This window comes from Falco biarmicus, chromosome 6 (genome assembly GCF_023638135.1).
Source record: "Falco biarmicus isolate bFalBia1 chromosome 6, bFalBia1.pri, whole genome shotgun sequence".
Lineage (NCBI taxonomy): Eukaryota > Metazoa > Chordata > Aves > Falconiformes > Falconidae > Falco > Falco biarmicus.
Genome location: NC_079293.1, coordinates 84617989 through 84644097, shown reverse-complemented (window position 1 = coordinate 84644097; position 26109 = coordinate 84617989). Strand labels below are relative to the sequence as shown.

Genomic DNA, 26109 nt, shown 5'->3' with positions numbered 1-26109 from the left:
ACAGTACTGTGGCCAGCTCCAGAACGTGCAGACTTTGCATCCAGGTGCAGCTGATGCTCTGTTGAAGGAGTTTTCTACTGCTCTTGGACATCAAGAACTACACTAAAAGCTGTGTCATATATAGACTAAATCAAGCTTTTAAAGTTACAAACCAAAACCGAGACTGTACCTTGAAATAGACATCCTCCTGTGGTTTTTGAACTTCTGTTCTTGCCATTAATAGTCTTTTCACTTAACTGCTGCAGCTAACTTGATGCCCACCAGCAACCATGTAAACTGTGGTCACTAATCCAGTGCAATAACAAGGGAGGACTCAGTAGCACAACATCTGTTTGTGTTTCTTCCACCTTTCCCTCCTTTCCTTTGTAGTAAAATCTCTCTCCAGCAGCTACTGTATTAATAATGACATTGATAATAGACAGTACTTCCTCTAAAGAGTTAAAGGAAAAATACTAGGGTTTTTACTTGAGTTTACGAAAGTGTACTTGAAAAATTGATCAGCTCTAAGTTATTTCTGCCCCATTCCCCATGCATATGCAGTAAGGTAGCAGCAAAGAGCAGATGCCAGACGAGATGTTCTAAACAATTGCCATTTGGGAGACAGCACTAGACAGCTGCAAGCTAAGGGAGGTTCTTGCAGAGTTTGCTAACAGAGAAAAGAGCCTCTTATGAAAAGGAAGAAAGAAGGGAGTGGAAAGGTCATGCTTATGTTTGCAGTGTTTGCATTAATCAAAACTTGTGGAAATACAGCAGGAACAGAATACCTCCCATTTATCAACTTAACTGAAAAAAAAACCAAAAGTTGATAAATGTCATGACATTGCCTGCACACATACCATAACCCTCATACTAGGAACCCAGGAACACCAAGACACTCATTTTTTTCATGTCTAACAGAAACTTGCATACATTTTATTCAAGGAGGCAAACCACATGAAACTTTGTTGAATCTGGTGTAAATAACTTTCTAACTTTATTCTAATGAGTGAATTTGATCTGAGCTTTTCAGGTCCTGTAACATTTAAATGGAATAATGACTTTAATTTCAGATGAACAGAAAGTAAAGCTCCAATCCTGCTTGGGAATAGAAAATGTCAACACTTACAGACATTGCTTTAGCACCAATAGTAGTAATGTTCTGATACTAAAGCAAAATAAGTATGGGTCAGTTTTCCTTTAGTTATGTGTAGCATGGGTGGCACATACCTGTGTGTGGCAATCGATAGGCTTCTAGCCACTGCTGTCGTCTCAGAACTGCAATGGTAAATGTTCACGTGCAGTGGTTATTTTATTTGCCCAAAGCCTTTAGGCAAATTTTGGACATGGTGAACAGAGGTGTGTTGCTGTAATTCAGTTGTGACAGGATAAATCAGATGTAATGGAATTTGTGTTTCTCCACTGAAGCTTTTCTGGTTTGGTATAACCTGTTACCCTGTGCAGACTGCCTGTGTTAGGAGTGTCTCCCAAGAGCACAGCGAGCAGCAGGGCCAGCCTGGAGTGAGCTTTTACTCTACACATGTGCTGGTACTCTTTGGGCAGCCTCAGTCCCATGTAGTCACTCTTGAAGGTGAAGAACATGTTCCTAAGTTGGCCAGTTTATTTTCTCGCTTGCAGAGAGGTGGTAGGCTACATCAGTGCTCATTTCCAATTTCCTTTCAAGGAGCAGTCATTTCTTCTGATATGTTTAATAGTGTGGCAGCTGGTTAAAAATGAACAGTTTTTTACACTTGCAGGGAAGAAATGGAATTTGTGACTTGTCAAGATGCAAAGAGTTGATGGTATTGTCAACAAATCACTCCCATTACATAGGCAGATAGGTCAAGCTATCGCAATTTGCTTCATCATACTATGTCTAAACAAAACTCCTCCTCCCTGGTTGCCTTAAGATGGCATTATTTAACAAGAGACTATATAAAATAACTTGCATTTTTTTTATCCTAGTAATTAATACACTTTGCTTGTAGATACCAGGATTTATGTATAATACAACATTGTAAACGCTGAAAATCCCTTTAGAAACCACTTAATAAACAATAAAAGATATTATCTTAAAATATTTATAAATATTACAGATTATATTTGCCAGGTAAAAAATACCTAATATTATTTATCATTAAAGTAAATTTATAAACTTCTGCATTACCTATAAAGTATCTGTTTAATTTACAAATAAATTTCCATGTTGGAGTAATGGGTAAACATCACGAGTATGGAATTTGCTGCCTTCTAGGATAATTTGCTGTATAATGGTAAGAATAAAATTTTATTACTCCTATTGGTATGACAAAATACACATGTTCTATAACACTGTTTCTGTGACCAACTTGTTTGCTATTGTCAATAGCATACTAATTCAAAATAGATCTTTCTTGTTTCAAATCAGATTTTAAGCAACCTGATCTAGTGGGTGGTATCCCTGCCCATGGCAGTGGGGTTGGAACTGGATGATCTTTAAGGTCCCTTCCAACCCAAACCATTCTATGATTCAACCATAACTTGCGTGTCCAACACATTTCCTATATAAACCAGAACTCTACTGAAAGCTTTTAAATTGAATTTTTCTTAATACTAGCCCTGATTCCATTGCCATATCTTCAAAACTATTTATTTTTAATACGAAATAATTCATGCCTTTAATATTAAAGTCTCCAAATTCTACTCAAAATTATTTTCAGTGGTAAGTGTAATACCGTCACATGACATCTCCTTCTTCCTCCTTTGTTTTAATCATTAATAGTGAAAATCCAACCCCACAGAAGGCTGAAGGTTTTCTCATTAACTCCAAAAGAAACAAGATTTAACTAGATGCCTTTTAAAGTAGAATAAGATGTAACATGGCCTTTAATCTATATCTTAGGCTACACTCCAAGAGCTGGTTTACAAAAAGTGTCTGATAGTTCAGTTTTAAAAATTGAAACAAACCAACAATCTGCATTTTCTTTAGAATTCAGTAGGCATTATAGGTTTATTTCACTGAAGTCTTTGAGAGTCTTATTGAGTGTAGAGTAGGAAAGTAGTGCTGGATAGAATACAAAATACTGATTAGAAAAGTAAGTCTGAAGAAGCCTACACAGATAAAAAGTTAATGTTAAAACCATTACCAGATCCAGAAAATAAAAGCTGAAAAATCAGTAAGCATTACTTTCAAGTGATTTCATTGGAAAGAACTTCATATGCTCTGTTGCACCAATTTAAAGAATGTATTTCCTTTCTGTCACAGAACAAATTAACCTATGAGCAATCTAAATTACACAATTGAAATCTTTACCCATGAAGTTACCTTAAAGTATACAGCTTCATCATAAAGCTATATATATGATGAGCTATTCAAAACTGATTCTGGCTCCTTCCTGGTGATTTCTAAAGTCTGGAAATCTTTATAACGAAATCACAAATTGGGCAATTTTTGTTGCTTAGCTTTCATTGAAAATTCTCCACATTGTTCTTCTAAGGAACTGGTGTTCCTAAACTGGGTCTCTCCCAGTGTTGTACCAATCTCTTTTCCTTGATGCCATCACTCAGAATATGGAATCAATATCTTGGCATAAGGCAAATGTATGTAAAACCAATATTAACTTCCTACTGATGCATCAGATTTTCAAAATAACTGGCTTCAGATACCAGATCCTGCTGATTCAAAAATATTATCTTTTCCCTGTCTTTTCTGCTTACATGCTAAGTCTCTACATGAGTAGCTGCCTCTTTTTGATTATTCAGCAGGGTCAGAGACTATTATGCTACTGTCTTCTTTAACAATAAAACATATATATATATATATATATACATATACACTTAGCTAAGGACAAAAGTACAACTGAAGAATCATACAAAAGGTATGCTCTTATGCTCTTTGAGGAGCAACTCAACTTTTAGAAAGAAAGCTTATTCATTAATTGCATAAATCAAATTATAATGACCTTCCTAAAAAAATATTTGATCTCATTTTTGTTAAAGTTACTAGGAAACGTTGTGCTTTTCTTACTGTTTGACAGCCCTCTTGTGAACCTTTGGGATCGTACCAAGTTTTGGAGGTTTAAGAGGAAGAGCATTTACTAATTCCCAATTCATACTGGCATAATTAATTAAAAGCAGCTAAATAATTGTCTAGAGACTTCATTAGCTTTCTTCTTCCTTGTTTCTCAGAGAACTGCTATATAGTAATGGAAAGCACAAGTAGGTGGAAGTGAGATTTTAGACAACTTAATTGAATAAAAAGTTGAAATCCTCTTTCATCTTGCTAACAGCTGCTGCAGCTATATATAGTCAAGTAAACAAAAATGTTTGGATATTTACCTGCTATATGTAGTATCTGATGACTGGAAGGTTAATGTAAGGCCTTCTTTTGATTTTGTTAGTAATTGTCCTTAGACGGGTTTTCAGTTTTCCCTTAGCATGTGTAGAGAACTGCTGCTGTCCACGCAAGAGCATAGTGACAGTTCAGGATTAATGGAACTGCTGAGTGCTTTAGTTTACTATGCAAAGGACATTCCTTGCCATTTCATCTTGGAAAGATTAATATTTCTTAGGTGCTCTCACACTTTTCAATATTTCCTTCTTTTTCTTCCCTTTTTCCTCTCCTCTCCATCTCCATGGTACATTCCCCAGTTTAATTGCATAGAATATCCTCTGGTTCTCATTTGCGTATGGCTGCTTGTTGGATCTAATTCACATGTTCTCCATTCGTTTTCCCTCTGATATTTCTCCATTCTTCTAACTTCACTAGTTGCACTCAGCCACCTACTCAAATTTTGAAGTTTTTCAGAATTTTCACTGTGTGTGTGGCAGGGTGGGTGACAAAAGCCTCATCTAACATAGTTTTGTACCTGAAAGACCTCATTTGGCTTCGGAACACTTGGATCCACGAAGTGTAAATTATCTAGTGGCAACAGAAGCTAATTTTTAGAGGTGCTAAAAAATTACTGTTCTCACTAAAGTTGGAGCTCAAATTAATTAGAAAAAAAAAATCCAAACTATAAAAAGGTTCTATTAACCTCAGTTAGGCATGCAGAAATTATATTTTGTTAATTTACATTTTGTTTTGAAAGCTTTTTTCTTCATTACTATCTAATTTAAGACAATACCTTAGATAAACCTGAAAACTTAACTTTTTAATAGCTTTTAAGCTTATTAGAAAGGTTGTGAAGAACTGTAAGTGTGGAATATTTGCATCTTGACACTGTAGACTTATTTACATCTTCAAATATATTCACTAGCATGAATAAAAAAAGCAAAAATATAATAATAAACTACTGTATCATAGTAACTGTGAGGTAAATAAAATTTACATGTTTTGGTTAAGGTCCTTCAGAGAAATAATAAATGGCTGATTTATTTATTTTTATAACATAAACATTTATAACTTTTTTTTTATATATATATAACGTGAGTGGAAACTGTTATTTCTTGAGGTAGCTTCATATATTTGTCACCTAACTTAAGGATATTTTCAAGTAGGTTGGTTTGAGGAAGTTAGAGATGGGGATGTAGAGTTTCATAGCTAAACCTGACATGAATTTTAGTAATACTGACTCCCACTATAATTGCATAATAAAATTTAATGTGCAGACAACTATCTAGAGAGTTTCAACTGTAAATTCCCAGGGGTTTAAAGTTCACATTAATGAACTTTTGCAAACATATGCTCTGATCCAGAGCAGTTGAAAACTTATGCCTACAAGAAATAGATCAGAAAAAAATCAGTTATTCAAAATAACTTTTACCATAGTAATTATGGCTGAGTGAGAATAAATTATAAATAAAAAAAAATGTGTTTAATTTTCTTCATGGTATATTTGGAAGATATTCTGACATGCCAAACTATGTCCAGGAAGAACAATTAACAAATCAATACATTGCAATTTCAGTTTTAATATTAAAAGAGACTCTGCACTCTTAGGGAATGTAAGCAAAAAAGTAAGTAAGTGTTTAGATGGGATAGTTAGATTTATTTTTTTTTTAGTTAGCAAGTAAAAATCTTCTGTACAGCAAGAAAATACATAGGTGGAAATGCAAATTAGGTTATAGCCAATACATCCTCTTCTGTACAGCAAGAAAATACATAGGTGGAAATGCAAATTAGGTTATAGCCAATGCATCCTCCAAAATACTAGAAATTAAGTGCATTTTGCACAACAACGTCAGTAAGAACAGAGGACAGACAGAACTGCAGTCAGACCATCTGGACCATGAGCTGTTTCTGGCAGTGGTCAGTCACAAATGCTGGGAAGAGACTTGCACTGTAGGAGGAAGGTAGTGTAGTGGTCCTTTGCTTTGCCTGTTCAGCTCCTGACAGTCTGAACCTTTGGGAAACCCCTGACCTGCAGGTATTTCCAGTTTCTTGTTTAATAGTTCCCGAATGACCTTTCTTTCATTGCTTTTACACCACTCCATGACAATATGTAATACAGGTTGATCAAGCATTATAGATGATGTTGGGTTTTTTCTTTTGAAAGGTCTGCCTGATAATCATATTGGTTGACTCCAAGTTCTTCAGTTCTGAAAAGCAGCAAATAATATTTCTTATTCATTCACCATCTCTTGGCTAGTCATGATTTTATAGACTGCTATAATAGCTGTCCTTCGTGGACTGCTTTGTGATTTTTGTTATCTCTTGTTGTATGGAAGTCTTCATAGATCTCTTACAATCCTTATCCTCCTTCTTCCTCTGTTTTTACATACACACATATATACAATGACCCGAAGTCTGTTCGGAATTTATGATGTGGATGTGCTATACTGTATACTAACAATGTGTTCTGGTTTGTTTTCTATTTCTTTCCTAATAATTCCATATGTTCTGTTTGAGATTTGAGCAGACACTTTCACAGAATCATACATAGTGCCTCTAGTTTTTTCTTGAGCAGCAGCAGCTCACTTGCAGTTACTTACTGGGCATGTGGCCTTGGGGAGGGAGAGATCATATTTGAAATGTTCAGCATTTATCAAAATTCAATTCCATCTGCTGTTGTATTGTTTAGTGAATCAGCACCCTGAAGTCATTCTACATCTCCTCACAACTCACTCCTAACTTTACTTGGTAATGCTATACTTTCAGCAAATTTTGTTATATCATCCATCACACCCTTCTGTAGATTATTTAGGATGATACTGAACAGTTCTGGATCTACCAAACACAGCTACAGTGGTTACCCCCTTTCAGTGTAATAACTGATCTCCTGGGCCTGACCTTTATTTCCATTTTTCTATGTATTGCTTTTTCCGTTACTTTCTATCCTAGATTGGCTTAGTTCCTTTAGAAAACATTTTGGGGAATCATGCCAAAAGCTTCTTGGAAATCCAAGATAATATGTTAACCAGATTTTCATGATCTTATAAGATCACTGATTCCACATAGGAATACACAGAGTTGTGAGGCATTGCATCCACCAACAAAAGTAGTGCTGACTTTTCCTTTTCTGTTGCATTTGTCTTTATTTTCATTCATTCAACCCTTTATTATAGTTCCTATCATGTTGTCTGTATGGGCATCTGTTGTATTCATCTTTTTTCCCCAGATTTCCCCTGAATGTATTTCTAAGACTTGAGGACACGTTTTCCACTTTTTTTTATTTTAATACTAAGGATGATTTAAGTGATAAATTACACACTATGGCTAACAGTTCAGCAATTTAATATTTGACTTCCCTTAAAACACAGAATGACCATTACGTTGACCCAGCTAGATGCTTTCATTGATTTTATCAATTTATTTTAAAGCCTTTGATATTTTTTCTGCTGCTGTTGTCATCAGTGCTCTCTCTTCCTTCTACATTTAAATTCTGCTACTAGAGAGAAAATAGAGAAATTCAATGAGACTTCTCTTTTTTTTTTTTTTGGGGGGGGGGAGGAAGGAAGCCCTTATGAAAGAGTTTTCATTGAGCTATTTTTGCTAGTTAGTATCTGTCAGTATTTCTATATTTTTAATAGTGGAGTTTATCTGGCTGAATGGAAAGTCCTGTACAATTACCTGTGTAAATCCTTTGCAATGGGAAAGTGAGTACCAGGGGGCAAGAGTTGTGACAGTGGGAACATGTGATGGCATAAGACGGAGTCTTGCAACACCTAGAAAGTTTACTCTCTCCCGCTTCATTTTGAAGTGTACAGTGAAATATATCTTACTTGCCAGTCAAAGAAATGAATTATAAATAATGGATGGGAGAAAACTGTCTAAAAGTGATCCTGTTTGTAACAACTGCCTTGTTTTTCGGTATATATGCATCCCACATAACTGTATCTGATCACATGGGGTATCACATTCCTATGTTATTCTCTGGAAAGATACTTCCACACTCTTCATTGTTACCTTGCCTGAGGTTTGATGGTATTTTTCCCCGATGTGTGTCTCAATGACACCAGTTTTCTTATAAAGCTTTTAACTCCTGCTGGATTTTAAAAGCACGGCATTCTTCCCATTGAAAGCAATACATTATTTTCAGCATTTTATGCTCTCAGTTTGCTGGAGGTATGAAAATTGTTATAAAGAAGATTGTATTCTTCTTTACTGTATTGACTGCAGTGAGAGAGGCAGTTATTTTTCTAGCTGTTACTGCTGTATGTTCTTTGTGTTATCTGAACTGCCTGGTCATAAGTGGGTGTTCTGTGGTTATGATAGCAATGCATGGCAATGATATAAAATTAACGGTTGATACAGTAGCAATTGATAGCAAAACAGACTTAGAGACTAAAAATGTGTCATGATTCATCTTTAACCAGCAGTAATCATAGCAAAAGTTTAGTGCTACCTATTGCTTAACCTCACCCAACTTCAGAAACTTCACATTAGCTGACATCCCTCTTGATTCAAAAATGTTTTCTTCTGTAGTTTCTTCAAGAAGAAATATTTTGTGCCCTGAAAAAAGCCTGCTTTTTGCTGGCCACAAATCCAAGTGGTACATCACCCGCACCAATTATTCACATGTCCTGCCTCTGCCAATCTTTAAATGTGGGTCTCCTCCTTTGAAACCCTGCCCCAGACACATACCTGGCCGTTCCAGTGCCTGTTGACCAGGTGCTTGGAGGATGCTGTTCTGACTGCTCCTGGGCCGGTGATGTCCAAACAGCTGCTGAGATGGGAGCTGGCAGGTGGCCACCCTGCCTTGCCTTGAGTGTGGCAAAGAAAGGGAAAAGCAGTGACGCTGTACTGTTCCAAGGGCAGCACACTGACGTACAGGGCACCACGTCTGAGGAACCATGGCATGTAAAACATTTCCTGGCTGACGCTTACGTAAATTCTTGGGTGCCATGTGTCATGGAGAATGTATAGCATAGCTCCCTCCAAAATGTCTGCAGCCAAACAATTTGATCACCCATCAGCAGACACAGCCACTGGAGGAGGAGAGAGCAGGATCTGGTGTGCTAGCAGCAGCTAGCAAGCAGTATACAAGAAAATATGAAATAATAGCATAATAATCTACTACTGTCTAGAAGTAGTTCATGCCCAATATTATGGGTCTTTTACGTATGTTTGAAATTGTGGAACAAGATTTCACCTGAGAGAATTTTCAAAAGTATAGTATTTGCAGTATTTTTTTTTCTATTTATTTTATTTTTATGTTTTTTTGTCTTTAGCAAGTTTGCTCAGAAGGGTGCACGTATGATTTATATATTAGCACAGTTTCTTACTGGGGAGGCGGGGGGGTTGAATGAAGTGTAAGGAAATATCTTCTGAAGAAAGGTTCACACTGTCATTAGGGAAAATAAGACACAAAGGTTTTGATTCTCTGTATTTTGCCCTGAAGAAGCAAGGGAATCAAAGCTCAAACTAAGAAGTTGTCGTTTCAGAGGAAGTGCCAGTGGGAAAACCAGGAAACCTATACTTCAAAGGAGCCTGGATTTCATCCTTCTATCATTTTAATTTTAAGAGACAAGAGATACCAGAAATAAAACTGCAGAAAGTCAGTTTTTTCTGCAAAATTGAAAATAGAAACATTTGAGTAGTAATAGTGAAATTAGAAGAAATGTTTTATAAATGCTGACTTGGGTTTGTGGATACAGAGCTAAATTCCACCACTGGAAGGCCTGATTGCTGGTGTGATATTGATAGGTACTTTAACAAATTGAGAAGAGAAATGACAGGGAAACTAAAAGTGATTTTAAACACATTCAGGCCACTTTTCATCTCCACATGCTGAATGAGCTGGTTATCTAGTGACCATATTGTGCCGTGTTCTGTTTTCCATGGTAGATTAGTGTACCCAATCCATGCAGCTTGGATGGTTTTCTTTCACCCTGTGTAGCTGCACATTTCCAGTATGCCAAACAAACACACCAAACAAATATTTTGGAGGTGAAATTATAGCACTGTTCAATGACAGCACCTCACTCCCCATTTGTCTGCTTCCTAGTACCTCAAGTTGCAACTCCCCTTTTTTTTTTTTTTTTCTTCTTTTTCAACATGAAAGCTCTGGTGTTCATCCCAAGTTACTACGTTTTGAGGTTTTAGTGGCCTGCCTTTCAAGATACAATTTTAAAAGAATAAAAGCAAAACTTTAGTAGGAGTTAGCAACAGTCAGTGTGTGTGAATCAGCTGAAATCCAGTGCAAAACAATTGCATAAAAAATTTAACAGGCAATACTTCAGAAGTTTTCAAGAGCAGAGTTTGTGTGTTGCTAGCAGTGAGATGCAACTTCTCTTTCAAGAACTAACTTATTTTTTTGTCCTATTTGATGACTCCTTTTTTTCTTGTTTTCCTTTTTTTTTTTCTTCTGTGAGTGAAGAAAAGTCTTTTGCTTTGTTTGTTGTGGTTTTTTTTTGTTTGTTTGTTTGTTTTCTTTCAAGAAGCTGTAGGTCAGCTTGATTTTTCATTCACTCTTTCATGGTGGCATGACTTCTGTTGATCTTGCCTGCACAGAATCTTTCCAGAATTATGTCAGTCATTTCGGTCATTCCTGATTCACCCAGATGAGGCAAGACTGGCGTCAGCGGTTTGCTGGATGTTTTTGTGAACAAAGCAGTAGATGTTTCAGGTATACAACATTGTCTCTAGACTTGGGATATTGTATAAGTGACACCCTATGCTATAGATCAGCTCAGATTGTAGGACTGAACGTTACCATTCCTTGGGCAGATGAGGATTCCTGGCACATGTCTGACATGTGCCTTACACATGACTTATCTGAGGAGTGATGTTCCTAAGGATGCCTCTGGCCTGCTGATGGCATCAGCAGCCACTGTCTAACACACAGCCCAAGCAGAATCAGACCTATTTAGGTAGGCAGCTGTGGTGACCGCTAACTTAGTTTATGATGGGTATCCTGGAATCAAGCATGAATCTCATTTTACCTGTGTTTAGGTAAACAGTGCCTCTTCCTTCAACAACTCTGCTGCCCTCCCTGAAATGACTGTCACTGAGTGTTGCTCTCTTCACAAATTCAGTCCTTCAGATGGGACAAAAGAGAGAGGTTTATAGTGACGTGGGTGTTCAGTAACTTTTCTAGCTGTTTTATTTTCCCCTCTTTAAATGCCACAGTCAGGCCCAGAGAGTGAGCCTCTCCTACGCTTTGTGTGAGCGTAAGAAGCAGGTTGTATTTTATTACTTTAAGTTAAAGTTAATCCTTTGCAGCTTGTGTTCACACTGGCAACAAAATGACAGCAGGAGTGAGGTGAGAGTAAGTGATAATGTCTTGGCATTTGACACTTAAAATGAGTATGTGCTTGTGAAGTTCTGACTCATTAATTCTTTTTCCAAGCAGCCGTGTGGCTTAGCAATTCACTTCAGTATTGCGATGGGTATTACATTAGACAAATAACCCAGAATAACTAGCGCTGTATTGTTTGATGAAAAGGGAGGCTTTCATTTGTTTGACTTTTTGTGTCAAAAAGTATATGAAAAACTTGCAAGTTTGGGTTTTGCGCTGTCATTTACATCATATAACTATCACAAGGACACAAAGTGTCCCGAGCCACATTCCTTGTAGGAAATCTTTCTCTGGGACTGAGCTGCACAAAACATAAAACAGACTGAGAAATGTCATTTTAAAGTGGGAGACAATTGGGAAACACCCCATTTTCCTTTCCTTGGAGATTACTGCAAGCCACTTTAGATGCTGTGAGACTGTAACTATAATAGTGTGGTACTGTAAAGTGTTTTATGGACTTCAGAGTAAATGTAAATATAAAGCCCACATCACCTGAAGCCCTGAGATGCATAAGGAAAAGTGGAATCCACACTAATCACTGAAAATCTATCCTTTAAAGTGTTTCAAAACACAGAAACATGTTTATTCCAAAGAAAGACAAGAAATACCCATCCTTTTTAATCCCCTTCTCTGGATGTTATCATAAGAAATAACCTGTTCCACTGATATTAATGTACCTTGCAATTTAAGCTGAACAAACTGTCATCAGTCCACACAATAGTTTCTACTGTAAGGAGAAAACTGCACTATGTCTAAAAATAAAATAAAATGAAAACTCAACAACCAGGGTATGTTTTTCATTTTTTGGATTTCATCAGTATTGTCCCAAAGCATTGAAAGTGTCTGACTCTCTTCTATAACAAAATATATCAGAAGTCACTAGCATTTAATCCATCAAGATCACTCTCTTTCTAATGGCACAGCAGATGGCTGGGCAATGTTACTCCTCACAAAAATGATTTCTAATCAATCTATGTGCATGTCTTGTTCACTTCACCCACTCAGCAAAATAAAGTTCAACAGCAGAGTGAACCATGGAATTTTCAGCTTTTTCTGAGCTTTTAGCTCAGCAGAAGCATACACATTAAGAATCAAAACTACACCCACAGCAACATTTTGAATTTATATAAAATATTTCATATCCTGCTGAAATGCAACAGGCTCATAAAGACATATTTCTGTCTTTCACCTGAGGCTTTTCTATTCCATTAGCTGTTACAACTTACAACGCTGTCCTATTTTAGCTATGAAAAATTGAAACTGTGGTTTGGGTAAATTTGTTTCTTGAATATGCCATTCCACTTTTCAGCAGTATCACTGCTAAGAAGTATACCTAGAACCTTGGTTCAGATAACTGATGTCTCCAAAACAAGCAGCCAAGAGCAGAGGAAGCTGAAGTCTACTCTGTTCTGCCAGTTACACCTCCACGAGCTTTTTCTCCTTCAGATTTTTTTGTGTGATGCCACTGGCTGCGGTTTTTATTCATTGTATAGGAGCTGGCTGCAATTTGAATTATGCCTTCTCAGTGAGGTTGCATGGGTGTAACTGAGAATTTAGTTTACATTGCATAGTCTTTCATGCAGTGGCTGAAGATTGGGAATTAAAAGCTGTGTAGATGCCACATTTCTATGTGTGTCTGTGTACACTTGCCATCTAAAACCCCAGTATTTTCTTGCTTTTAGTCTGTGTTGCTCCAGGTTTTTTTCAGTTTGTGTTCTCAATATGTATAAACATTCCTCTTTCTACCTAGAAATCTTTATGTTTAAAAGTATTTTTTCCAGGGTTCTTTTTTTTTTTTTTTTTCCTTAACTAATGCACTTCAAAGAAGTTTTTGATGTTCCTAATTTCCATCTGCCATTCTTCCAGATAAAGTTTCTTTAAGTGAGAATCCCCTAACTTCACATGCAGAAATAGCTGAGGGATGCAGAAGCTGCCTGAATTGAACTTTTAGGCGTTTAGGCATATAGGGCTAGCCTGTGGCTGGCTGCATTTCCCTTTTCAGGCTCCTGGGTTTGTTTCCTAAATCCTACTGTTCTACTTCATTTGCTTCTTACAGTATTTATTCTTCAGTCTGATTCATAAATTGAGATGTATATCAGAGCATTGTTTTTGTTGTGGATAGCTTCTTGCTGAGTTTTCTTTCTGTGCAGGAAGCAGCAGCGTTCGTTCCCTACCAGCCCGGTGTGAGGCAGGGTTACAATTTTGTGGACATTATTCTCCAGTTACAATTTTGTGGATGTTGTTCACCTGTTTAAGCCATTTTTTATTTATAGGTTATTCAGTCTCTGTGCAAAGTCTATTCGTAATGCTTTGGTTATGCAGTTGCCCCATTGTCAGATGATACCAATGGGAAAGATGATATACTTTCAAGTGAATGTCTTTACTCTTATTACACACATGGGTTTTTTCCTTTTCTTTATTTTCTTCTTTTAATAAAGCAGATACTGCTCACATTCCCAAGTGTGAGCTACAGTGGATATTAGGTTGATATTAAAAGATATATTTGTGCATTTGTATCTATGCAAGACTGGAATAAGTTGCTGGATCGATAGCCATAAAAAAATGAAAATCAATTGTCTATTAGCTGAAAGAAAAACAAGAAGTTACAATTTATATGTCCCTATTAACTCTTAATAGCTAAAGGGACATACAGATACCTTAACATTGAGTTTGTGTAAATTCATCCTAACTGAGTAAGATTGCCTGAGGTGAGAGTAAAACCACCTTAATTTCCATACATAACTGAAGAAGAGATATGGGGTCCTTTTGAGAATTATTCAGATCTTAAATAACCTTACCTGGCTTCTGGGGAAGGCCATGTTGCTCTGTCCATTTTTTGCATAGAGAACTAGTAGGGACTTTATACTTGTGTATATGACTCGGTGGTCAGTGAGAGAAATATAAGCTCTTACTCCTACTGTAACTGACCTTGCCAGGATTATAGGCTGTTCTGGCAGAAGCTTTCAAATTATTTCTTCTCCAGCTGTCTATATTTCTTTTTTCCACTCCTTGTTCCCCTTCTGCTTTACCAACCTGTAGACACAAAGCTGTAATGTAATTCAGGTTGAGAGGGACCTCAGGAGGACTCTAGTCTAACCCCTTGCTCAAAGTAGGGTCAGCTGAAAGGTCAAACGTTGCCCAGGGCTTTATCTGTTCAGGTCTTGAAACCTTCCAAGGATGCAGACTGCACAGCCTCTCTGGGTGGCCTCTTCTGCTTCTTGGCTGAAGTCAGAACCATCCCTGATTTAGTTTACTACCATTGTTTCTTTGTTGAAAGATATATATATATTTTTTTTTAAATTGCCATGCAACTCCATAAAGGTCTGGGTTCCCTCATTTGGTAATCTCATTTTGGCCATTGGAAAGGTGCTGCTAGGCACCCTGAAAACCTTATTTTTTAGTCAGACCAAGCCCAGCTCCCCCAGCCTCTCCTTACAGAATGTGTTCTTCAGCCCCAACCCTCTTGGTGACCCTCCACTGGATTCACTCAAGTTTGTTGATGTCTTTCTTTTATTGGAGTGGACATATTGTTCCCAACTGAACATAGTAGTCCAGATATGGTCTAAAGATTGCTCAGTAAAGGCGAATAATGTGATCTGCTTGTGGTCTTGAAAAATATTACAATTCAGAATCCAGGAAGAACATGAAACAAATCTGGAGCCTATTTAGTTTCTGGTAAATCTGAAGAGAATGTGTTCTTGTCTGTGTCAGAGCTCCCTGGCAAGCCCTGCTACCCTTATCTAAGGAATCCTTTCTCTAAAAAAGGTCAGCACATTTCTTCCTTTGTTTTTCTCTCATTCCATAAAGATACATAATACCTGAAAAAATACAGGTTTTGGAATCGGCAATGAGTTGCAGTGTGAACAAATAAAAGCTTAATAAAATTAAAGGGTGGAAAAAGTGAACCAAAATGAAAAGAACCTCAGCAACTGTCTTGCTACCAAAAGCATTGACTCAAAATTTCTGATCTGGGGGATAATAGAATTTACTGACTTGAAATAAATGAATAACAAAAATATATGGACTTAGATTAATTAGGATAAAGTTCAGGTGGGGATTTGCAGACATCTCAAACACAAGGAGCAAAGCAACTACCTACCTTCTGTTAGAGACACTTCTTCTAGGCTTAAGACTGGGAGGATTGTGGCATTTTTCAGTAGCAGAGAGCTGGAGAGGGTGTGTTACATTTTCTTAGATAATGGCTCTGCTGGAGGGACAGAAACCAGTCTGCTAAACACAGAGATCACAAGGATTGTTTGGTATCAAATCAACCCTAGCAGAGGTGTGTGCTCTCTATTAAGTACTGTCCAGATACCCTTTCTTGTGCCTTTCACATGCTTGCTGGCTTTAGGTTAGCTTAAAAATGGTCTGCTCCACCTCCTTTATCTCCTATACTACTGGATGTCTCCAGGTGAGCAAAAGGATAAAAGAAAGAATTTTCTGTGACACTGATGAACTACAGGTGAATAAATAAGCCTGTGTTTCCTTCTTTATCCAAAATAATAATGCATGAAGCATTAGTGAATCCCTCTTTCTGTGTTTGTTAGCAACAACAGAGATATAAGGACATGTATTTCTTTCTGCATGATGATGCTGTGACTGCTGGTCAGATGCCGCAGTAAAGAGGCAGGACAAGACAGATCTGTGCTGCAACATTTATGCTTGCTATTGCTGGAAGCCAAATTACAGGCAATAGGAACAAATGAGCTCTTAGAGGATGAATATGAATCTGTGTATGTTGTGGTGATGTAACGTGTTTTCCATAGTGCAAATATTCATCCTTACAGATTCTGCATACTTCATGGATTCATACTGAATTCATATATTAGATCAAAGACCCCTTATTTTTTAGGCAAGTTTTGCTGTTTCTTCTCTTTCTTTTCCTCCCTTTTTCCACCTTCCCCTTACTCCTCAGGTGTCCAATATGTCCTTTATATTGATCTTTTTTCTTTTTTTCAACCCTGATGTTGTCCTGCAGCAGCATTGTCCTCTCTAGCACCAGCCTCTATAACTGGTGGCTTTGTCATATAGCTCAGAAACCCGTGCACTCCTTTCCAGAGCCCATCTTTTAGAATTGGGATGCTTCAGTGGGTGTGATCTGATATTACCGGTTATACTAGGAATTTTTTAATGTTACAGCAGAAATTGCTGTGCAGCTATTTTAGGGATATATACTGGAGTTGTCACAACGTTGGTAAAGAGATACAATAAAGAGATAGCAGGACTTAAGTACCTCAACAAGAGAGCGACTCGTAACTAATGCCATTCTCTTCCTACAACATTGTGTTCTTGTCAGCCAAATAATGACAACACTGAGTAAGAGACTTCAGGGACTGATACTGGACAGCGATCCACAAAAACACAATAACATATAGGAACCTGACTGTTCCATATTATAGTTTTGTTCATTAAAGTGAACCGAATTCATCCTGTGTGTGTCCAGCTCTGGACTCCTCACTGCAAGAGAGACATGCACACACTGGGGAGAGTCTAACAGAGGGCCATGAAGGTGATTAAGGGCCTGGAGCATCTCTCCTTTGAGAGAAGATGCTGTTCAGTCTGGAGAAGAGAAAGCTCACGTGGAAGCTCATCTGTGTGTATAATACCTGGTGGGAGGGTATAAAGAAGTTGGAGCCAGGCTCTTTTCAATGGTGCCTTGTGACAGGACCAGAGTCAATGGGCACAAACTGAAACACAGGAGGTTTCCTCTGAACATTGGGAAATGCTTTTTTACTGTGAGGGTGACCAAGCACTGACACAGGTTGCCCAGAGAGCCTGAGGAGTCTTCATCCTTGGAAATACTCAAAAGCTGTCTGGAGGTGGTCCTGGGGAACTGGCTCTAGGTGTCCCTGATTGAGCATGGGGGCTGGACTGGAAGACCTCCAGAGGTCCCTTCCAATGTCAACCGTTCTGTGATTCTGTGATCCTTTGTTATTTTTCCCAGAAATGAGAAACTGTTAAGGAAATTTCTGCCCTTTACTGTAGTTCTGATAAAGCCAATGAGGAAGATATCATGCAATTGGAATCAATTATTTTAACATCATCTAATCTGAAACTGTTCTGAAGAGGAAAAGCAGGCTGCACCATCAGGGTAAAAATGATGGCTGCTTTCAGCTTCAAATAATCATGGTGGCTACCTGCTGGTGCTGATTGTGGATTTGTAGCTACAAATGGGACATCTAATACCCATTTGTTAAGAGACTAAAGGTTTCTTTTTGGTTGCATCATTATCTTATACAGAAAAGACAGTGCTTTCATAATGGCAGGAGCTTGACTGAGAGTGAAGTGACTGTCTGCAGGAGATAATGTGAACCTGAACAAGAAAACTAAACTGCTGGAAAGAAGTTATTTAATTTTTAAAATTTATCTTTCTTTTGTTCTTCAAACAGTGGAAGCTCTACATTTGGGAACACTGATGGCAGCACATGGCTATTTCTTTCCGATCTCAGACCATGTCCTAACACTAAAGGATGATGGCACCTTTTATCGATTCCAGGTAACTGCAATATGTTCTTGACTCATGCAAATGAAGGCTTATATTAAAGGCCTTACATAAAGCTTCATACCAAATTTTAACCTTACTTTGTCTCTTATGTAACATAGTAAATGGTGGCAATTCTCCTTAAAGTAAAAATTGGTAAAAAGATTTTATTTAGAAATTAAGTCACCAAAGTGTGAAGATGATAGTGACCATTTTGATCCCTGGAAAAAGTGTAATAATGCTAAATTGGAAGTACCTCTCCTGAAATTAATCCAGTATTTTGGAAATGTAGTAAAGGAAATAAGATTACCCCTTTGACTTTTATTCCTAACATAGTCTAATTTCGAAAGGGGGAGGCTTTTTTCTTATTAATCGTGTGGCAGAAACCTGATAAAAAATTGAGGGTAGTATTTATTCTTTTGTATGTGAGGATCTCGTTGTTAAAAGAGTAGTATTGAAGTAGTGTGTACTCTTCATACAAATGCAGACATGTTTCTACATTGATCTGTTAGTCCCATTGCATACAACAAATATGCAGATGCTTCAGAACAAGCTGGATATATATGTATGTATATGTATACCTATACCTACACATATATTATTCAGATACCTACATGGTTGCATTTTATTATATTAGATTTCAAACTAAGGGCTTGGGAAGCAGGAGTGTTGTTTTTCTAATAATGAATAGCAGGCTAGAAGTTTGCAGAGCAATACCACCTATGACTTGAAACAAATGTGATTGCATAGTATCTGATTATGTATTCCAGAGAAGGAATTAACTTTGTTTGCCATGTGCTACCTTTGACAATGGTGGATGTGTTCTGTATTGCGCTTCCTATTAGGTGGTCTTCCTGGTAGGTATCATTGATAGCTGCTTCAAGATCTTCACTAGATATTTGTTGCTTTAAAATTATATGAAGATTATCACTATGAAATTGATGATATGAATATCTTAGCTTGGTAATCCTGTTCTGTTAGTTCTGTGTTAAATACTTAGAAAAAAATAATATCTGGTAGAACAAAATCTATTATCTTCAAGAAATTTAAGTCTAAGCTTTGTTTTAAACATTGTTTAAGTAAGAAGCCATCAACAAAAAAAATAAAACTGGGATTATAGGCTTTAAAATGCAGAGGAAAACTGTGATATGTTGGAGACCAAACATGGTCTCAAACATTGTATTACATTAATTGCTGTACAATACTTTCATCAATATTTTGGCTTAAATTCTATAGACCCTCATTAGGGAAGAGAAAGGATCATAAAATATTTGGTCTAAAACAAAATCTTAGAGTGAATAGAATTAAATAACTACAGCATAGCCTGGCAATACAGAGAATGATTATTGCATACCTACAGACAGTATTTTCATATTTTCACAAGTAGATCCTGTGGGTCATACTGTGCAAAAAAATTGCCCTTCAACAGGACAGTAAGTTACATGTGTGTATGGGTAATAAAAACTGGTCACTTCAAGCCTTCTTCCCCAGATCCACAGTTACCTTTGATCCTGGAGAGAGGAACTGAAGGACAAGGTTTCCTTCTCATGGTGCTTCATTCTCCTCAGTGTTCAGTATAAAGGAGGGATGTCATGTGGGTGAAAGAAAGTCCCTTACTGCTGAGGGAAATGCACTGATGTCATTATGAGGAGAGTGAAAAGTGGAAAGAAATCGTGGAGTGGTTGAGGTTCCAGTTCTTGGCTTGTCTCTGCATAAACAGTGGCTAGAAGGACAAATGATCTGAGGACTTGTGCTGGTTTTGGACTTCATTTTGCAGAGAATTGGACTTATTTATAGGAGTGCTGGTCATTGAATTCTGCACAGCTGCTGGTCTTCTATCTCAAACATGGGAAATGAGCACCTCTGCTAGCATGATAAATCGGCTGAAGGGACGTATAGAGTAGAATTAGCTGCGAACAACTCAGAGTACTGCAGCTACCCTGCCATGGACCTTCCTCTGAGAGGTCTACAGCCTACATGTTTGGATATGAAGCTTCGGTGAGGGTTAGATTGTAAAATTATATCAGCTGATTTACGTAAGTTAAGGATTTGGCACCTATTTGACATATGGATATGAAATAAGATCATTTCCTCCACTGTTGCTCAGTATATATGTGAAATATTGCTGTTGGTTGCTGCTGTGGTACCTTTTGCATTGCTTTTGCTATGCTAACAATGTTAAAACAATGTGATTTTAGCTGTTAATGCATTAACATCAGAAAAAATCAGTGGTATCATACATGCAAAAGTTATGTCATTACAATTCCACATTCCTCACCAAAGTAAAGCTAATATAAAATCTGTTACTGAAGCTGTTAAATTGGAAAATGAAGACAACACGCTTAATAGGGAGGAAAGTCTGACTGCAAGTGTGTCGATTTATCACTAGAATAGTTGTTCAGGTGCTTTGGAAATAGGACGCCCTGAGTATTGGACAGAATTCACAAATTTATGGATATTTTAATAGAAAGAGAAAACCATACACCTGCCAGCACTGAAAAGTTCAAAAGCCATGCCTGTAGAGAAATCTCTTCTCTGTAATACAGAGACCTGACCTACAAAAAACAGGCTAGCTACAGTAATATTCTCTACACACTTCATTCTTTGTTTTCCAAAGTGTGATCCATTCCCTCCTGACAGTAAAATTATTTCCAGTTTGTTTTAAACAACCTTCTGTTGTATAGAAATATTTAAAAGCAGTGGAGATTGTGCTTCATTTGTACAAGTGCCCTTTTCCAGTCAAAATTATACTTTTTCAGTTATTACTCTTGCCATCAGGACAGCTTTAAAATCATAGTTATATCTGCTTTTTTAAATAATGTGGCCTTAGGGAAAATAAAAAAAAAAAATAAAAAAATCCAGATCATTCTTTGACCTACTCAAGTTTAATTAGGTTAGTTTTTATGATAAGAATTTAATTCAAAGGGTCTGGATCTAAATATTAATTGCCTTACTTGGAGAGGAAATTTCTGCAAAAATTAAAAATCCAGGGATAGTGCAATACTTCCTGAATTGTCCTGAACAGCTACTTTGCCTTTTCCTGGTAATTTAAGCTTGGGACCATGGAAGAAGCTGAATATCTGCTAACTACACTCCTGTACCTGAGAGCAAATAGGTAAGAGGGGCCCAAATAAGAAAAACAAGGTGCACCTTAGAAAGCAGATCTTCCTGGGTCCAGGGATTACTCACTGAGACCTTTCATTTGTGTCCACAGAAGTGGTAATATTCTGTCCTGGTGAGAAATGCCTGAGCTGCCCTGTCAGCTAGTAAACTTCTATAATAGCCTTCCAGGGAAAGATGTGTTGATTTCTTCTGCAAGTTTCAGATGCATACTGAGTGTCTTAATGTTCGGGGGGGGGGGGGGGGAATAATGTTTCCTAGTATCTTTTGTCTTTTAAACAGATTCCTAGGATTCTTGAGGCTAGTGATAATCACACTTCTATTTTTTTATAAGATTAATGATTTAATGTAAATTGATTTTCAGAGATGAAGTTTAGAGTCTGCTGTTGTTTTGTAACTTTTAAGGTGGAAGGCATAAGTAGCTGAGAAAAAGTATGAAAATGGGAACAGTATCTTGTGAAAGCATGAATCTGGTGAAGATAACAGCAAAGCTCATGGATTTTGGCAAGATGATTTCACCTGCGATGTCTTTTCCTCTTCTGCCCCTGGGAACACTTTCATGGCAAATGCATTTAACCTCTCTGGCTTTGTTTTGCCGTGCCTGAACCGGAGATAAAAATAGATAGGAATCAGTGTAAGGATCTTGGAATCTCTTCCAAATATCTACAAAATAGTGTAGAGCATGAAGTATTGTGCTAATTCCACCTTGTGTCTCAGGTGGAATTACATTGCTTCCCACAACATCTCTTTGACTCAGCCCTGCTTGGCTAGCTACCTCTTGGCTCAGTCCTCAACCAGCCCCTGGGCGTTCTGAACACTGAGGCTGTGGCTGAACATCACAGCTCTCCAGCCACTCTCCACAGCCTTGCTGGATCACCTACCATGCCTTCAGGGAAGGATTTTATTGGAAGTCAGATTTTAGGAAGGAAAAAAAGAAAAAAAAAGAAGAAAAAAAAAAGCAGGTTATATTATCCAGCATTGGGCAGATATTCTTTGGCAATTGCAGATGCAAGGACTAATTCATTGTCTTTTCAGCTCAGGCTCAGCATATACAAGTTCTGTTCAGGTTTTCAAGAGGGAAAAATAATTTCAAACCTGTCTTTCTGACTGCCTTATCAGTGCCCTTTTTTCTTTTTTAACTCCCTACTCAGACATGCTCCTCCCGCACCCCCTTACCACCACTACCCCCATCTTTCCATGCTCATCCCCTTTCCAGATGAGAAAAGATGAGTTACAGAGCATCTTTATTGCTTCTAATTTCCTTAACTTCTTTTTTACTAATCCTGAGCTAACTGTGGAGCATTACTTACATCCTTCCTCTATGGGCTTGAAAGTGGTAGACCAGTGATCTTACCTTTTCCTATACCATGAGATCATTTGAGTCAATTGTAGTGAATGTGTCAACTGAAAACCTGTGAATTCTGCCATCCACCGTGCAAGGTATTTGAGATTGTGTATAACTACTTTTCAGCAAAGACTTGATTTCTGCTGTTTATAAAGACCGATGCCTATGAGAAGAATAGTAGTAATATGCAAAGGAAGGTTTATGAGGGATTTGGATATTCCTTCCCCATCCCGGTAATTAGTTTTTTAAAGATTTCATGGAGTGGAGCAGCTTCAGAAACAGCAATCCTTTTCTTATTACTATCAACAAGGGGTAGCTGAAAAGATGCTTAATGATTTCCCTACTCAGTAGTATGGTTTAATGCATAGAAGTTAATCAAGTTTTATAAAAGCTGATGGGCAGCACTAATTTTTACAAGTGTCTGTTTCATTAGCTTAGATATTATTATTGATTAATTTTATGGTAGGGCCAAAGCAGATCTCTTTGTTTTATCACAGGACTGCTCACGGTGCATAGCAGCCATTACTTCCAGTTTGTTTAGTGTGGAACATGTTCTATATTTACAGGATTTTGTTTCATATTACTTTATTAACAGGAGGATTATGGATTTCTGTGGTTAGGTTTACCTAATGATATTAGGCTATAAATGCGAAAGAACCCATATGTGTTTGTGTGCGCAAAACCATTTTTCTGTCAATGGGATGAAGATCCTTGTAACAGCCTGGTTTGTTCTGAATGCTGAAATGACTCTACCATTGTATGTGCAGTGCCAGGTAAGCCTTATTTCTTCAGCTGGTGACTTGTATTGGCTGCTTATTCAAATTAAAGACACAATTAAACAAAGTGCCTTCAAAGTGTACTGATCAAAACTGGCAGCATTATTTCTGCCTGGGCTGATAAACAGTACTCGACTTTCCCCAAACCATTCTACCACCCACTTTCCTTCCGGCTATAAGTGGGATGCCATGGCAAAGTGACAAATGTTCCCTACTTAATACTTGTTCATGACAAACTGCTTCACATTTCCTTCTGAGGAAAAGCAGACGTCTGAAGTATGAGAATTTTTTCAGGTTTTCTGTATTTCACAAAAAACCCTTGACATTTCATAATCTTCTTTTTTAAAATGGTAGCGTTGAGGTACAGCATGTTACACCACGTCCACAACTCTCCTGGGGCAAATACTCACTTACACAGGGTTTCTAGATCATGAAACAGAGCACATAGATTGTGTAACGTTTGTGCTATAGGAATATGTGATATTGCAAGGGACATTATACTTCTTCTATAGTGTACTTGGGATATATGAGTTGTAACAAATAGTTAAACAAAGCCTTTTTTTGCATAGACCAGGTAAAGAAAAGGTCATTTACATGGGCAGAGCCTCCTTGCATTGCTGTGGGAGTTTTTTTAAATAGAACAAAAGAGAGCAGGCAGCTTTCTCCTTTGCACACACCTCCTATTCTCTCTCCTGAGTTCATTCTGTGAGACTAGGGATCTTCTTAGCAAACTCTTCATACTTTCTAATCTTTCCTTGTTGAACAAGGCAGATCATTTCCCTCAGTCTTCATGGATAACCTTTCTAGCAAAATCTTCTAAGGGATTATTAAATACCTGGACTGTGAAATTGTGTGGAGACTTTTGAAATAGAAGTGGAAAGATGTAAACTCAACCCATACCTTATAATCATGTGATTTGAGGTCTGTAACATCTAAGGGACAAAGCAAACCAGGCTTCATTTATAGGAAAATCAGATTTTGGGAGTCAAAGGTTCCATGAATTTCTGTCTGAGACCTTGTGCAAGCTCAACTTTAACTTGCCTGATTGCAAAGGTTAGGGCAACAGATGTCTGTGCAGGTGGGAGAAAACCATGAGGTGCTGGGGCTGAGTAGGACTGCAGCCAGGGGTGGTGGGGATGCACGCAGAGCATGCCCCTGAAGAACAGAGACAGGCAAGGCACTGTTCGGGGCACTTGAGGGCCAGCCTGAACAGGGGGCCTTGATACACATTTCCCTGAGATCTTAATGTATCATTCTGATAACTGAATTGTACTATTTGGGGAGCTTTGTGATGAGGTTTCTCCCTAGGTTGTTTCTCAGCCAGGAATGAGATTGCTTGAGATTTATTTTTATTGCTGCAATTTATCAAGGGGTATTCCAATTTATCAAGTGTGCGTGACACATGGCGAGGTAGATTAAGACCAGAACTTTATGGCTGTTAATACCAAAGAATTAGGCAAGAAAATGCAGAATACCTCCTTGAGAAAATGTCAGTCATTTTAACTACACAGGTTTATTGTTGATGGATTTTTTCCCATACAATCACAGCATCGCAAAACTTCTTTCATCAGAAGCTGATTTTTTTATAATGTTCAGTTTTCAGTGCTTAGGTTTTTTAAAACATTTTTCTTGACTTTCTGTTTAAGTCTTAATCCTGTCCCCTTACCAATAATTTTTGTGCCTGGTTTTAGAATTTTCATTGTGTCTGCACCCACCAATGCTATTTCTTGATTTGGAAGTGAATAATAGTTATCTACTCCTTGAATACAACTTTATCTGCAGCTGTAGCTTTTGAGTACATGTCATAGAGTCATTTAGGTTGGAAAAGACCTTTGAGATCATCAGGTCCAACCATTAACCCAGGACTGCCAAGCCCACCACTAAACCATGCCCCTAAGCACCGCATCTATGTGTTCTTTAAACACCCCCACGGATGGCGACTGCACCACCTCCCTGGGCAGCCTGTTCCAATGCTTCACCACCCTTCCTGTGAAGAAATCTCTCCTGATACCCAATGTAAACCTCCCCTGGCATAACTTGAGGCCGTTTCCTTTTATCCTATGGCTCTTCATCTGGGAGAAGAGACCGACCCCCGCTGCCTACGGCCCCTGTCAGGTGGCTGCGGAGAGCGATCAGGTCCCCCGTGAGCCCCCTCCTCTCCAGGCCAACCCCCCCAGGTCCCTCAGCCGCCCCTCACAAGGCTGGTGCCCCAGCCCCTGCCCCAGCCCCCTGCCCGGCTCTGGACACGCTCCAGCCCCTCCACGTCCCCCTGCAGTGAGGGGCCCAAAGCTGAACACAGGGGTCCAGGGGCGGCCTCACCGGTGCCCAGCGCAGGGGGACGGGCACTGCCCTGGTCCTGCTGGCCACGCCGTGTCTGCTACAAGCCAGGATGCTGCTGGCCGCCTTGGCCACCTGGGCACACTGCTGGCTCCTGTTCAGCCGGCTCCTGACCAGCACCCCCAGGCCCTTTCCCACCAGGCAGTTCCCAGCCCCCTGCCCCAGCCTGTAGCGCTGTGTGGGGTCATTGTGACCCACATGCAGGACCCAGCACTGAGCCTGGTTGACCCTCATGCAGTTGGCCTCCTTTCATCAGTCCAGCCTGCCCAGATCCCTCTGCAGAGCCTTCTGTCCTCAAGCAGATCATCACTCCTGCCCGACTTGGTGGTGTCTGCAAACTTACTGGGGTGCACTTGATCCTCTTGTCTAGATTGTTGATAAAGACATTAAACAGGTCTGGCCCCAGCACTGAGC

General features: G+C 38.5%; 1 protein-coding gene across 6 annotated transcripts in view; it reads left to right on the top strand.

Moving 5' to 3' along the window:
- The window catches only part of RGS7 (regulator of G protein signaling 7), a 253970-nt gene that overhangs the window by 147111 nt on the left and 80750 nt on the right, over positions 1 to 26109 (top strand). For all 6 annotated transcript variants that reach the window (XM_056344535.1, XM_056344530.1, XM_056344533.1 and 3 more), the window contains one exon: positions 18026 to 18132. In XM_056344535.1, the coding sequence (XP_056200510.1) occupies positions 18026 to 18132 (107 nt within the window). The remainder of the gene's footprint in view (positions 1 to 18025; positions 18133 to 26109) is intronic.